This window comes from Manis pentadactyla, chromosome 1, assembly GCF_030020395.1.
Source record: "Manis pentadactyla isolate mManPen7 chromosome 1, mManPen7.hap1, whole genome shotgun sequence".
NCBI classification, from domain to species: Eukaryota; Metazoa; Chordata; class Mammalia; order Pholidota; family Manidae; genus Manis; species Manis pentadactyla.
Window position 1 is genome coordinate 114946047 of NC_080019.1, and position 13792 is coordinate 114959838.

Sequence of the window (13792 nt, forward strand, 5' to 3'; positions counted from 1 at the left end):
TTGCCTGGCCGGAAGGGAGAAATTGCCCTTTCTGTGGGCGGAATTTGTCTCAGGCTGCTTCTCTGCTTTCGCAGCGCCTGGTTGGGTAATGGATGGGGGGGCTGCTTGACTGTTTGCCTCCGTGAGGGGTCTCAGAGCTGTTGCCCAGGGGGTTAGTGCACCCGGTTTTACCTGTAATTTCCAGCTGCTGTACTGTGACCTGGGTTGTTTCCGTCAAGCTGTTAAGTCCCTGTCCCTTTAAGACTTTCAAAAAGCCCCCGCTTTTCTTTGTCACAGGGGCATCAGCTTCGGCACCCGCTCAGAGGTCTTACTCCCTGTTCCCCCAGTATCCAGGGCCCCCTGGGCACGTACTGTGTCTGCACTCTGGCCCGGATGTCTGGGGCTGGGTGTTCAGCATCCCTGTGCTCCGTCTCCCTCCCGCTCTGCCTATTCTTCTCCCGCCGGGAGCTGGGTGGAGGGGCGCTCGGGTCCCGCTGGGTCGGGGCTTGTATCTTACCCCTTTCACCAGGCGCTGTGTTCTCGCTGGTGTAGCTGCAGTCTGGCCACTGTCCTGTGTCTTCTGGTCTCTCTTTTAGGGCTAGTTGTGTTTGTTGTATTTTCAAAAGTATATATGTTTTTGGGAGGAGATTCCCACTGTCCTACTCACGCCGCCATGTTGGCTCCGCCCCTCCCCCTTATCCTTTATCTTTGCCATTTTAATTATTATATGTCTCTCTCTGCCTGTTAATCTCACATATAGACTATTGATTTAGAAACAATACTTTTTCCCTACAAATTTCATGAAATAATTTTGTTCAGACTCTTCTCATGCATTTAAGACATCTGTGTTTTTATCTTTATCAGACCCGCTGTTGAACTGTCCAACAGTTTCCTAGAGTTCATCATCATCATTTCTGCTTAAGACAGTTAGATATGACATTTAAAAAATCTGTGTATTCTTTTGCCCTTGGAAAAATTTCCGTCAATCACAAGCAGCCATGCTCCTAACAGTAGGATAATCGGTGTTTTTATTTGTCCTGTGGCTTATTCATGATATGACCACTCACTAAATTGCTTTATAAATTACTTCTAAAACGCTTGTTGACAACAATGTCCACACACTTGCCTTTGTGAGGGTCTAATCTCCAGAATAATTGCTAAACCTGCCAGTATTCTTTGTCATTCTGTTTTAACCAGGTGACATATAAAAATTAGCACTAAGATTGTAGAAAACTAAATTTGTCTTTCCCAAATGATACTTGGTTTTTTAAAGTAATCAAGGGTGCCTTATGAAAGCTATTTATAAAAATTTGAGTACCAAACTCCCTGTTTTCTAAGGTAATTTATTTTGGGAAAAACAAAACAACAAAACCCTTTCGTTAGAGTAGCTACTATGTAGATAGAGTATATCTTCAGCATATGTTAAAAGAAAATTGGTCCATTTTCAACTTGGTTGTTTTGATATGGTATTAGGGATATAATCTCTAATACCATAAAAGATTGTATAAATAAACCAACTTTAATACCCGAGAATTAAAGTGCAGGGGAAACACTTTGTTCTGGCTAATTTAGAATTCTAATTGAGCAAATTTTAAGACTTCATTTATTTCTTGGGGAGGGATTGAATTTTAAAAAAATTTGTTTTTGAAAATAAGAAATCTTATATATAACACAAGAAATGGATCAAAATGGCTTCCTTCAGAATATTTTTAACATTATTATTACCTTAAAAATTATAATAGTACTTATCTGAGAAAATTCAGAGTATATGAAGAAATAGAACAAAGAACTCATAATTTGTATGGAGATTTTGAAGGAACTATATATTTTAAATAATACTTCTACTTAAAAAAATATATGCCTTTAATGCTGACAATCGTCCTTTGACCACCTAGGATTATGAGATTTAATTTGTCCTTTTGTTTAATGTCAGAAACACTGGAAATACAAAGTTTGTCACTTTTCTTAAGTCATTTATGCCAATGTATCTTTTAAAAATTTTTATTAAAACCAGTTTATCCTATAATAATCTATTAAAGCTCTTGATTAGCCTTCTTTTACACTATGAAAGAGTAACTGTAACACTATCACAACTCAATACTATGTTGCATGCCTACTGTTTTCTGGGCTGTCACCAAACAATTTTTGCTGTGATTGTGTTATCATCAAGTTATTAAATGGATAAAGTCCTCAATGTAATTTAACTGAGTGGTCAAGCTTTCTTCTTATCCTGAATGGTGGTGTAGGATGGGCTTCACTTCTGTTATGTGCTTGAATTACAGTGGATAAACTCACGCACAGTAGTCCTCCTGGACAGTATAGAGAAGCTGCATGTAATTGATCGGCAAACTCAAGAGGAATTGGAAACAGTGGAGATCTCAGAAGTTCAGTTGGTCTATAATAGCAGCCATTTCAAATCACTAGCCACTGGAGGAAATGTCAGTCAGGCACTGGTAAGGGTAATCCATTACTTTATTATTGCTTTGATAAACTTGGTATTTTGTTGTTTTGTTTTAGAAATGGGAACTCTGAGTAGTTATCTTTGTGTCTTGAGGTGTTTCTTTAAAAGTTACTAGGTTGAAGTGGATGTGGTGTTAAGTATCAGGAATATGAGCTAAAACAACTCCTGTTATCATGTAAAGCAAAAAGTGGCTAATTTAATGCTAAAGAGTTTTAACTTTTATGCTAAAACAATGAAATGAAATTGAACATTTATGAGAAAGAAATTACAAAGCAAAATACTTCAGAAAACTTAACATGGTGGCAATCAGCCTTATGATTTAAAGGATAAATGACTAGAGACAGGTAGCCTATAAGGCTTTGGAAATATTTGGGTGATTGGTAAAGGCTTGAACAGGTATGGTAGCTGTGGGCATTAAAAGGTAAAGATGGCTTTGAGAGAAAGAAAAAAATTCTTTAGGAATACAAAAAATTAAGTAGAAACATGGAAGGTACTAAAAAAGATGCAAATCTAATTTCTAAAGACAAAAATTACAGTGCTTGAGATGAAAATACACTGGATAGGATTAATGAGAAAGTAGATATTGCAGGAAAAAACAGTGAGTTTGAAGATTGAAGACAGAGCAATAAGTGGATTTATAGCAATAAATCCAAAATGACACACAGGAAAAATAATTAAAAAATAATAATATTAGTGACCTGTGAGACAGTACAGTAGCCTAATATACATGTAGTTGGAATCTCTGAGGGAGAGGAAAGAAAAGCATTTTGAAAGAAATATGGTAAAAAACGTTCCAAAATTATGAACACACACATTCAAGAAGCTCAGTGAATCCAGCACAAGCAAAATAAAGATAACCATGTATAGATAGAACAAAGTGAATTGTAAAGGTAAAAATTTAAAGAACCAGAGAAAAAAGACACATTAAATGCGGAGGAGCAACAATAAGTCTGAGAGCAGATTTCTCATCAGAAATGATCGGTAGTCATCTTCAGTGAAGATATACAAATGGCCAGTATGTATGTGACTGTATGCTTAACATCACTAATCATTAGGGAAATGCAATCAAACCCACAATGAGATACCTTCTTGTTCATCTGGATGGCTATAATAAGGAGACAAACTATTATAAATGTTGGTGAGGATGTGGAAAAACTGGAACGCTCATATATTGCTGGTGGGAAATGGTACATTTCATGTGGAAAACATTTTGGCAGCTCCTCAAAATATTAAACATAGAGATTCTATATGACCAAGCAATTCTATTCTTATGTATCTGCCCAAGAGAAATGGAAACATATGTCCGTATACTTATACACAGATGTTTATAGCAGCATTATTCATAACAGCCAAAAAGTGGAAACAGTCCATATGTTTACCAATCCAACTGGTAAATGTATAAACAAAATGTGGCATAGCCATGTAATAGAATATTATTCTGCAATACAAAGGATGAACTACCAACACATGCTACAACATGAATGAAACTCAAAAATACTATGTTAAGTGAAAGAAGCCTTGTGGAAAGACCACAAATTGTTTCTATTTATATGAAATGTCCAAAAGCACCAAGTTGATAGAGATGGATATAGATTAGTGGTTACTTGGGACTGAGTGTAGGAATGGGGGTTGACTGGAAAATGGGCACAAGGGATCTTTGTGGAGTGATGGAAATGTTCTACAGCTGGATTTTGGTGATGGTTATACAACCATAAATTTACTGGAAATTACTGAATTGTACATTTAATGAGTGAATTTTATGATATGTAAATTAGACCTTTAGTGTTATTTAACAAAGGCAATAGAATGTTTAAAACAATAATGTAATATTTATGATGTGTAGAAGTAGTGTGTATGACGAATAGTACATAGCAGTAGGGGGTAGGGGGTGGAGGTATATCATTATAAAGCTCTTACATTATACACCAAATAGTGTAATATTATTTAAATGGAGACTGAATAAGTTGCACTTATAAACACTAGAGCAGTCACTGAAAAAGTGGTGTAACTAATAAATCAATTGTAGTGACAAAATGGGATGTTAAAAAGTATTCAATGGAGCATTAATAGGAACAGTTAGTATAGTAGAAAACAGTTGGTAAGTAGTCTAAGCCCAACCGTAATGAATTATAGGAACAGAAATAGTCTAAATATTTCAATTAAAAGGTCTAAATAATAGCCTAAATATTTCAGTTGAGACTGGATGAAAAAAATCATGAACCAACTCCATGCTGTCTACAAAAAACTCACATTAAATACAAAGGCATAAATAAGTTAAAAGTAAGAGAATGGAAAAAGACACACCATGCAAACCACTAATCATTAGAATGGCTGTATTAATATCTGACTAATATTTCAGAGTAAGAAATATTCTCAGAGATAAAGAAAAATTTCAAATTAATAAAAAGATTAATTCATCAAGAAGACAGCTATCATAAAGGTTTAAGCACCCAATAAAAGACCTTCAAAATACATGAACAAAAGCTGACAGAACTAAAAGGATAAATATTCACAATTATGCAAAATTCCTTTCTCAGTAATTAATAGAATTAGTAGGCAGAAAATCATTCAGAGTATAGAAGACTTAAGCACTCCTGACCAACTTGACCTGACATTTATAGAATATTCCACCCAATGAAACAAGTTACAATGTTTTTCAAGAGCACATGGAGAATTCACCAATATAGCATTTAATTCATAATTATATGCTAGGTCACAAAACAAACTTAAACAAGTGATTGAAGGGTAAATCTGGAGGAAACCCAAATATTTGGAAATTAAAACACTTTTATAAATAACCCATGAGTCAAAGAAGAAATCCCAAAGGAAATTGGAATATTTTTAAGCTAAATGAAAATATAACAAAATCTGTAGTCTACAATTAAATCAGTTTTTTGAGGGTAACTTATAACTACATAATTATATTAGAAAAGAAGAAAGATCTCAAATCAATTATCTAAGCTTCCACCTCAATTAAGGAAATAGAAAAGAGCAAAATTAACTTAAAATAGACTAAAGGAAGAAATAATAAAGGTGAACATAAATCATACATAGGAAATGGACAAACAATTGAGAATATCAAAGAAAGCAAAAGTTGTTTAAAAGAGAAATAAAATAGATAATCCTCTAGTGAGACTAATCAAGAAAGAAGACATAATTTCCAATGTCAGGAATGAGTTGATATCACTATAGAGTCTATAGATACTAAAAAGATAATGTGAATAACTTTATACCAATAAATTCAACAACTTTAGATGAAATGGAGAAATTCTTCAGAAGGCACAAATTACCAAAGTGACTCTTGAAGAAACAGAAAATCTAAGTAGCTGCAAGGAAACTGATTTCCTGCAAAGAAACTCCAGGCCCAAATGGCTTCATTAGTGAAGTCTGTCATATTTAAGGGAAAAAAACCCAAAAACAATTCTACCCCAAAATCTTTTAAAAAATAGAGGAAAAGGGAGCATGTAACTTTTTCTATGAGACCAGCTTAATTCTGACAGTAAAACCAGACAAAGATATTATAATAAATAACACTACAATGTCCTCATAAGCATAGAAGCAAAAATCCTTAAAATATTAGCAAACAGAAACCAGCAATGTATAAAAAGAATAATAAATCATTATCAAATGGTGTTTATTCAAGGTATGCAAGGCTGGCTTAACATTCAAACATTAATATAATTCACTATAGAAGTTGGTTGTTAAAGAAAACTATAACATCATAGAAAATTATAGAAAAAGCATTTGACAAAATTCAATATCCATTCCTGATAAAACACCTTGGCAAACTAGGAATAGAAAGCTTCTTCAACCTGATAATCAAGGGCATCTACAAAAATCCTTCAGCTAACATTATACTTAAAGTAGTACTGCCAAAAAGCAAACCAAAATCAAAACAAAACAAAAAAATACCTGATTCTGATCAAGTTTCTTCAAGAGAAAATATGGAAGTAGAGGAACATGTTAAAGATTCCATGGAGATGCAATTAGCAAAATCCAGATTGTAGGAAACTCTATGGAATCAGTGTTCAATTTTCTTCAATAAACACACTTTAAGGAAAATAAAGGACTGAGAGAGATGGAGACAAAGCCTATAGATTAAAAGAGACTTAAAGTCGTCTCAGCCAGCTCAATAGTGGCCCTTGTTTGAATCTTGAATAAGACAAATGAAATATAGGAAAAACAAAAGAAACAACAAATCCTAAGAATATTTGACATTTATGAGACAATTGGAAGTTGAAACACTGATTGGATATTTGATATTGAGGAATGAATGTTAATTTTTAAAAGTACATTAATGAAATTGTGGTTACCCTAAAAAGGGCTCATTTATTTTGCACATACTGAAAAAAATGAAATATTCAAAATCTGAGATTCACTTCAGAATTATACTATGTTAAGGGTAGTTGGTGGGAACATAGATGAAACAAGATTAGTGATGAGTTAACAATTGATGGAGCTGGTTAATGGATACATGGGATTCATTATATTATTCTCACTGCCTTTGTGTATATTTTTAGATTTCCATAATTAAAAGTTAAAATTATCTTAGTTATCAGTTATTGACTACTTACACATTTTTGGAGATTTGTAAGTATTAATGAATTTAAGCTTCACAGAAACTGCATGGTTTTTTAAAGATCGGAAAACTGAATGTCTGAAGTTTGTTTAAGGTCATACCCAGTAAGTGACAGAGCCAAAGTTTGTAGTCCACGTTTTTCAGGGAGTAGGTTTTGTTTGTTTGGCTGGGCTGTGCTAACTCCCGTATGCTCTGCTGCTTTGTCTTCCTGTTATCTAGGATGTTCTATGTTGATATGTACTTCATAGAACTTAGAGGTACCATTTTCAATCAGCCCTATTCTTTGCTGGAAACAGTGAATATTTTTCATCCATTAATGGGCAGATTGCAACAGTTTTCCTAAAGAAGTTGGCATGTTCATCTCTTTTCACCATTATTCTGAAAAATAGACCACATGTAAGCAGAGAATTACTTTTTATGCTTTGTCTTTTCTGCCACTTTGATTGACAGACTGGCACTTGACTGACATTTTTTCCTCCACTCATTATGGGCTGAAACCATGTTGACCTAAAATGTTGTCTACATAACTGATGTTCTTTAAAACCTAATGAGACTTCTAATGCATGTAATTTTTACCTTTTTTTTTTTTGTTGTTGTTACAGGCTTTGGTTGGAGAAAAGGCTTGTTATCAATCCATCAGTAGCTATGGTGGTCAGATCTTTTATTTGGGGACGAAAGTAAGCTCTTCCTCTCTGTGACTTGGTATTTGTTTGCGTCAGGATAGTTGAGGCTGAAGGAAGCTGCTGGTGAAGAGGGCAGTGCATTTTACAAAATGAATATTGATCAGCAGTAATCTAAAACTTTTAGGGCTTAGCTGCATTGGCTAATTTTCTTCACTTTTAGACATGTTTCTGCTTTGACTTACATTTTCATAGGATGCTTATTTTCTTAATTCAGGCATATACTTTCATAGTTTTCCTTCATGTATATGTTTTCATGACCAGGAAGATACCTTATGTATATTTGTCACATAGTTAAGATGTCCTTTAGCTTAGATCAGCTTAGGATACATTAAAATGCATTGAGGCATTTGATTTAGAATTGCTGGACTAGGAACTTTTTGTATATCAGTTTCTTTCTGTGCTTTTTTTTAAAATTTAAACTTAACATGGCGAAATAGTTCTTCATTATTAAAATTCAAAATATTACCAAGTCAGTACAGGGAGATTGGGGGTTCCTTGTTCCTTGTCCATGGAATTAACTCCTTCTTAAGACTGTAGATTTATTGATCTTTAAATGTCTGTTTGATTTCCTCTTAAACATGGGCCCTTCTTGAAGACCCTTTAGTAAATTCTTCTAACTGTAGTATGAAATGTTTGTACTTAAAGAGATGTGGGACAAATGTACCTCCCAAACAAGCCTGTTAAAAATGACCATTTTAGTTTCCTTGTCTTTATTTTCTAGTCTGTTTATGTGATGATGTTGAGGAGCTGGAGAGAGGTGAGTTCAAAGTAATTTAATATGTTAGAGCTATTGAATTGATAGCATTTTCATGTTTCTGTTTTGGCTTTGCAGAAAAAGATTATTTAGCCTTGTGCTTTTTGATTTCATGGGGGTAAACTGAAATTTGATAAAACTGACTGTAAATTAGGATTAAGTTTGGCTACAAATATCAGAAAATTGAAAGTAACAGTGGCTGAGACAAGATTTCTCTCTCATGTAAAAGCAAGGTGGAGGTGGGCAGTGTGTAGCTAATGTGGCAACTCCGTGGTCTTTAGTATCCTGTCCTTATGTGTTCCACCATCCTTGTGTCTATATTCTAGTCTCAAGGTCATTTTATGTCCCAGAAGGGCTGCTGAAACTTTAGCTGTGTTAAGTCCATGTTCCAGGAAGGAGATAAAGAGAACAGAAGGGCTGGCCCTTGCCTTCTAAGGTGACATCCCAGAAGTACTAAACACTTCCACTTAGTTATCATTGCCCAGAACGTAGTCACCTGCCCACAAGTGGCTACAGAGGAGTCTTAGAAAGGTCCTTTAGCTGGTGTATTGCTGTATCAAATAAATGGGATTTGTTACAAAGGAGAAGGGAATGAATGGATGTTGTGATAAACAACTAGCTGTTTCAGCTTTAGTGACATGCCAGCTGTTTCCTCTTTTCATAGTTAGGCTTTGTGGCTGCCTATAGTAGCTTATACAGTTCCTGTACTACCATGTAATTAAGAAATTATTTTTCTTGGAAATAAGGTACTCACATGGTTAATGGAATAATTTTACATACTAAGCAGCAACTTCTGGGAAGATATTGGGTAGCATAGGAATTCTGATTGGTGATAGGGCAGATAGAGGGATCTAGCTTCTCTCATTTATTCGTTTTAGAGAGTGGATCATCTCCTGAAACAAGATTGTCTTACAGAAGCCTTGGCTCTTGCGTGGTCTTTCCATGAAGGAAAGGCAAAAGCAGTGGTGGGTAAGTTAACAGAATACTGGTATAGTAGGTGTTTATCTGAAGTAGAGCGAATCAATAATACTAATCACTAATAGAACATTTTTTAGCTTAGTGTTCAAGTATTTTATAAACAAGATGTTATTAAACCTACAGACTTCCAGTGAAAAATATTATGGACAATTATAGGATATAGACTTTTAAATGTCACTTTCTAAGTTTTTTTCATTTTATAAGGAAAATTTACTACTACAATAAAAGGGAAGTACATTGATACACTATCTGGTCCAATAGATGTGACATGTTCCTAATATGGCCTATTATCCAACATTTTGACACTTAAGGATTTTTATATTTATATCTATTAGCACAGGTTATAAGTAGAATACCAAAACAATTTTAGTCATGAAGACATGGACTAATCTTATTTTTATGCTGGATTTTGTTTCTCTGCAGGATTATCAGGGGATGCCAGTAAGCGAAAGGCTGTTGTTGCAGATCGGGTGAGTATTTCAATAAGGTTTTTACTAGGGTACAGTACAGATTTGATTTTGTTATCTGCTAATAATCTTTGGGAAATTAAGTTGGATTATAATTCCCCAGTGTCACCTTGAGTGCTTTTTAAATTCCTTTTTATCACCTTTTTTTTTTCCTTGTTCACTCTCTTAGAAAGATGATAAAGTTGTGAAATAGTCAAAAGACAGCAGAAAGGAGGAGGAGGAAACCCAGGAATCTGGATTATTTCTGAACCTAATTATAGCATGTAGAAACTTGACATTTATTAATTTTTATAAACTGATTAGTAATTATGAGAAATACTCTATGTGCAAGTGTAAATGTAGTCTCAGGTAGCAGAGAAGGCTGATGTTTTATCATTATTGTTATTATTTTTTAACAACACGATTAATGCCAATATTTAATGCCAATTGGCTTTGTTTTCCTAGTGTAGATTTGGTAAAATTCACTTACTGAATTTGGTAGTCATATGTCTCCCTTTTTATTGTTCAAATGCATTCATAAAAATTATGTTCCAAATTAACATAAACATTTAGAAAACATGAATAGAAATTGCTCACTCCTTAGTCTCATGGATGATTTTCTTAGTATCTGCTAAAATACTGAGAAAGGGACCTTGAGTGAAAGACCTACAGCAGAGGATTACTGAAGAACTTAACTTCAATTTTTCATTTCTTAGGCAACTGAAGATCCTATTGAGGTCTAGAGCCTGAAGATGTTTATTAGGAAAGATTAACAAATTAGTACTAGCTCTGAGGCTGAAAGAAATTAGTCTGAGCTTTTAAAAAGGGGGGTTGAAGCCACTAAAATTTTTAATTATATTTTAATATAATAATGAAGCCTAATTCTGTATTTTTTAGAAGGATCGAATATATTAAGTATTGAAAATTTTAGCAATATATTTTAATTTCTATAAAGGCTATTTTCCTTACAGATGGTAGAAATCCTATTCCATTATGCAGATCGAGCTCTGAAAAAGTGCCCAGACCAGGGAAAAATCCAGGTCATGGAACAGCATTTTCAGGTACATCTTTGCATGTGCTTCTAATAGGCATTGCTATGAATACATCTATTACTGCTCTTTTATATTACTTGAGAATGCAACTTTGAAGTTTTGGTTAACTATTTTCAGTATTCAAAGGTTTATTTCAGGGCTCCTGAAGCATTCTCAATGAATAAATTTTGAAGTAACAGATTACATGGGAACAGATGAGTAAGATGTGAACATTGGTGCATAGCTACTTTGTGCTGTATGGAAGGAAAGGATATTGTATAAGGCTACATTCCTGCAAATTGACACTCTACAGTGGCTGACACCTTGCTGATGACTAATATTAATGTTAACTAGGCTAGTTGGAGAAGTGAACTACCAAGGTTTAAATTTGGTTCTCCTGGGAACACCTGTGACTCTAGAACAGCTTAGTTACCAAAAAGATTATCATCTCTAAAATATGCTAATGAAGCTCTTTAGCTTCTCAAGTCAGGGAATGATTTGAAGAACTGTATGGTTTTTATTAAGAGAGTTTTACCTTTTGTAGTGGTCTCCACTTACATCTGTTGCAAATCTCTGTTTCTCCTTCCCCATTCCTAGAGCTTTGTCCCCTCCCCATACATCCTTGTTTTAACAACTATTTGAAGATCTAATACAGCGGTCACCAAATGTTTTCTAAAAAGGGCCAGATGGGAAATTTAGACTTTGCAGGGCACATATGGTCTCTGCCACAGTCTTCTGTTTTGTTTTGTTTTGAACAACCCTTAAAAAATGCAAAAAGCATTCTTAGCTGTAAGCCATTCAGAAATTTTTTGACTTGTGGGCCAAAGTATGCAACCCCCAGTCTAGTATGTACCAGGCACTGGACAGTAGGAATAAAATATGCATGGTCCTTGCTCCCTTAAGGTTTGCAGTATAGTTAATGTAATTTTTTCTTGTATACATTAATAGAAATATTTAGAAGACATCTAGGGGCTCTGAAGAGCAGGCACAGCATCTGTCATAGCTCCTTTTGATGCCTGTAACTTCAGAAGACAAGGATAGATTCAGCAGTTAACAGTTGGAAGTTTCAGAGGAGGATTTAGTCCCCTGAACTGTATTCTTTGTGTTATAGTAGTGGGCTTCTGATGGAATAACTTCTATTACTGTTTGGCTGGAGGCTCATTAAATTTATCAGTAAAGAAGAGAAATAAGTCCAGTTAGAATTATAAAAATAGGTAACTTAGGAGGAAAACATATGGCAGAAAGAAAGCATTTGGGACCAAAACTGTTTGGGAACCATGCCTTGTATATTAAAGAATGTGCATACCAATGTAGTATATGTAGAAAAGAAAATAGTATTTTAATTATGGAATATCTGTTTCCAAGAGGTGGAAGGATGAATTCATGAAAGATTTGTGGCCATTGACAGAACACTTTGTTGAAAAGAAACATGTCATAGGAAATGCCAGGAGAAGCTGATGAGGGTATGGTGTGTGTGTGTGTGTGTGTGTGTGTGTGAGAGAGAGAGAGAGAGAGAGAGAGAGACAGGAGCCACCACTCTGAGGAAGAACATAAGCTGTAAGAGGGGAAAGGAACAAAAGTGATGTTCTAATGGAGAAATACAAAAGAATTTGAGCATGACAAGGACTATAGATGATGGTTTCTTATATAGATTATAAAATTACAAAGAAACAAACTGTAGTACCACTGTGTTCTTTCACCTTCTTTATATCTGTTGGAAGTTACATTCTGCTTCAAGAGTATCTGATAACATGTTTGATTTATTAATGATTTAGTCTCATAATAGGTGAAGAAAATAATTGTGGGAATTACTATCCTAGATTTACTTTTTACCAATGATTGGGGAAATAGAAGGGATAGACTCTTGAGAGAAAAATTATCACTTTATTTTAAAGATTATAATAATGTTGAAAAACAAACTCAGCATGAATCCTGTGTTTTAGAAAGCATGTATTTCAGAAAAACAATATGGGCATAATCTCATGGTTATAGGCTTCAAAAATTTAATGTGTTCGGAAAGAACAGGAAATTCTCAAATTTTGACATAAAAACCACAACGATTAGAAGAGAACGAAAATGGGAAGGAATGTTGAGAGACGTGTCTGTTTACAAAGTACGGAAGAGAATGGCTGCAAAAGATGGACAGAGGCAGATAACCAAAGGTATAGCCAAAGGCATCATGAGCCCATAAGACCGTGAGGAAGGAGAGTGTTATGGTCTAAATTGTGCCTACTAAAATGCTAAGGGGTACAAAAAAGGGATTTTGACAAAGATCCCTGAGGATATACTACATGCCAAGTACTATGTGAAGGGTATGACATTAATTTTTATTTACTCTTACAACCCCATGAAGTAGGTACTGTTTTTATCCCCATTTTATAGATGAGGAAATTTAGGCTCGGAGAGTTTAAGTGATTTTTCAAGGTATTATTTCTGGTAAGCGGTGGTTCCAGGTCTCCAGTCCAAGTCTTTGAGACTTCAAAGCCCAGCTCTTGACTATTGTACTATACTCTTATTCTGAGAGCAAGTGCAAGGAAAGGGATGGTGGGTGAGAAAGGGTGATATGAAGAGGTGATCAAGAATGGCAATTACAGCAAGCAGCTAAACTGTTTAACTTTCTGTGGGACTGGCACTGTTACAAGCTCTTTACACATATTAACTCATTTAATTCTTATCATAACTCTACAGGGTAGGTACTATTGCTATTCATATTTATAAATGAAGCTGAAGCATAGAGAGGTTAAATAACCTGCTCTGGGTCACATGGCCAGTAAATGAGAGAGCTAGGATTCGAAGCCAGGCAGTTGGGTTTCAGGGTCCATATCTGGACTGCTACATGCTGCTATAGAGCAACACTTCTTACTTTGCTTCCATTTTTGTG

At 34.8% G+C, this 13792-nt stretch overlaps 1 protein-coding gene across 5 annotated transcripts in view; it reads left to right on the top strand.

The window, feature by feature from the left end:
• VPS8 (VPS8 subunit of CORVET complex) overlaps positions 1 to 13792 on the top strand; it is a 331520-nt gene that overhangs the window by 80416 nt on the left and 237312 nt on the right. For 4 of the 5 annotated variants that reach the window (XM_057500758.1, XM_036875334.2, XM_057500761.1 and 1 more), the window contains exons 15-20: positions 2262 to 2432; positions 7622 to 7696; positions 8424 to 8459; positions 9335 to 9425; positions 9858 to 9904; positions 10852 to 10941. In XM_057500758.1, the coding sequence (XP_057356741.1) occupies positions 2262 to 2432; positions 7622 to 7696; positions 8424 to 8459; positions 9335 to 9425; positions 9858 to 9904; positions 10852 to 10941 (510 nt within the window). Of the gene's footprint in view, positions 1 to 2261; positions 2433 to 7621; positions 7697 to 8423; positions 8460 to 9334; positions 9426 to 9857; positions 9905 to 10835; positions 10942 to 13792 lie in introns of those variants that run through there. The other variant, XM_057500764.1, reaches the window with a different exon arrangement.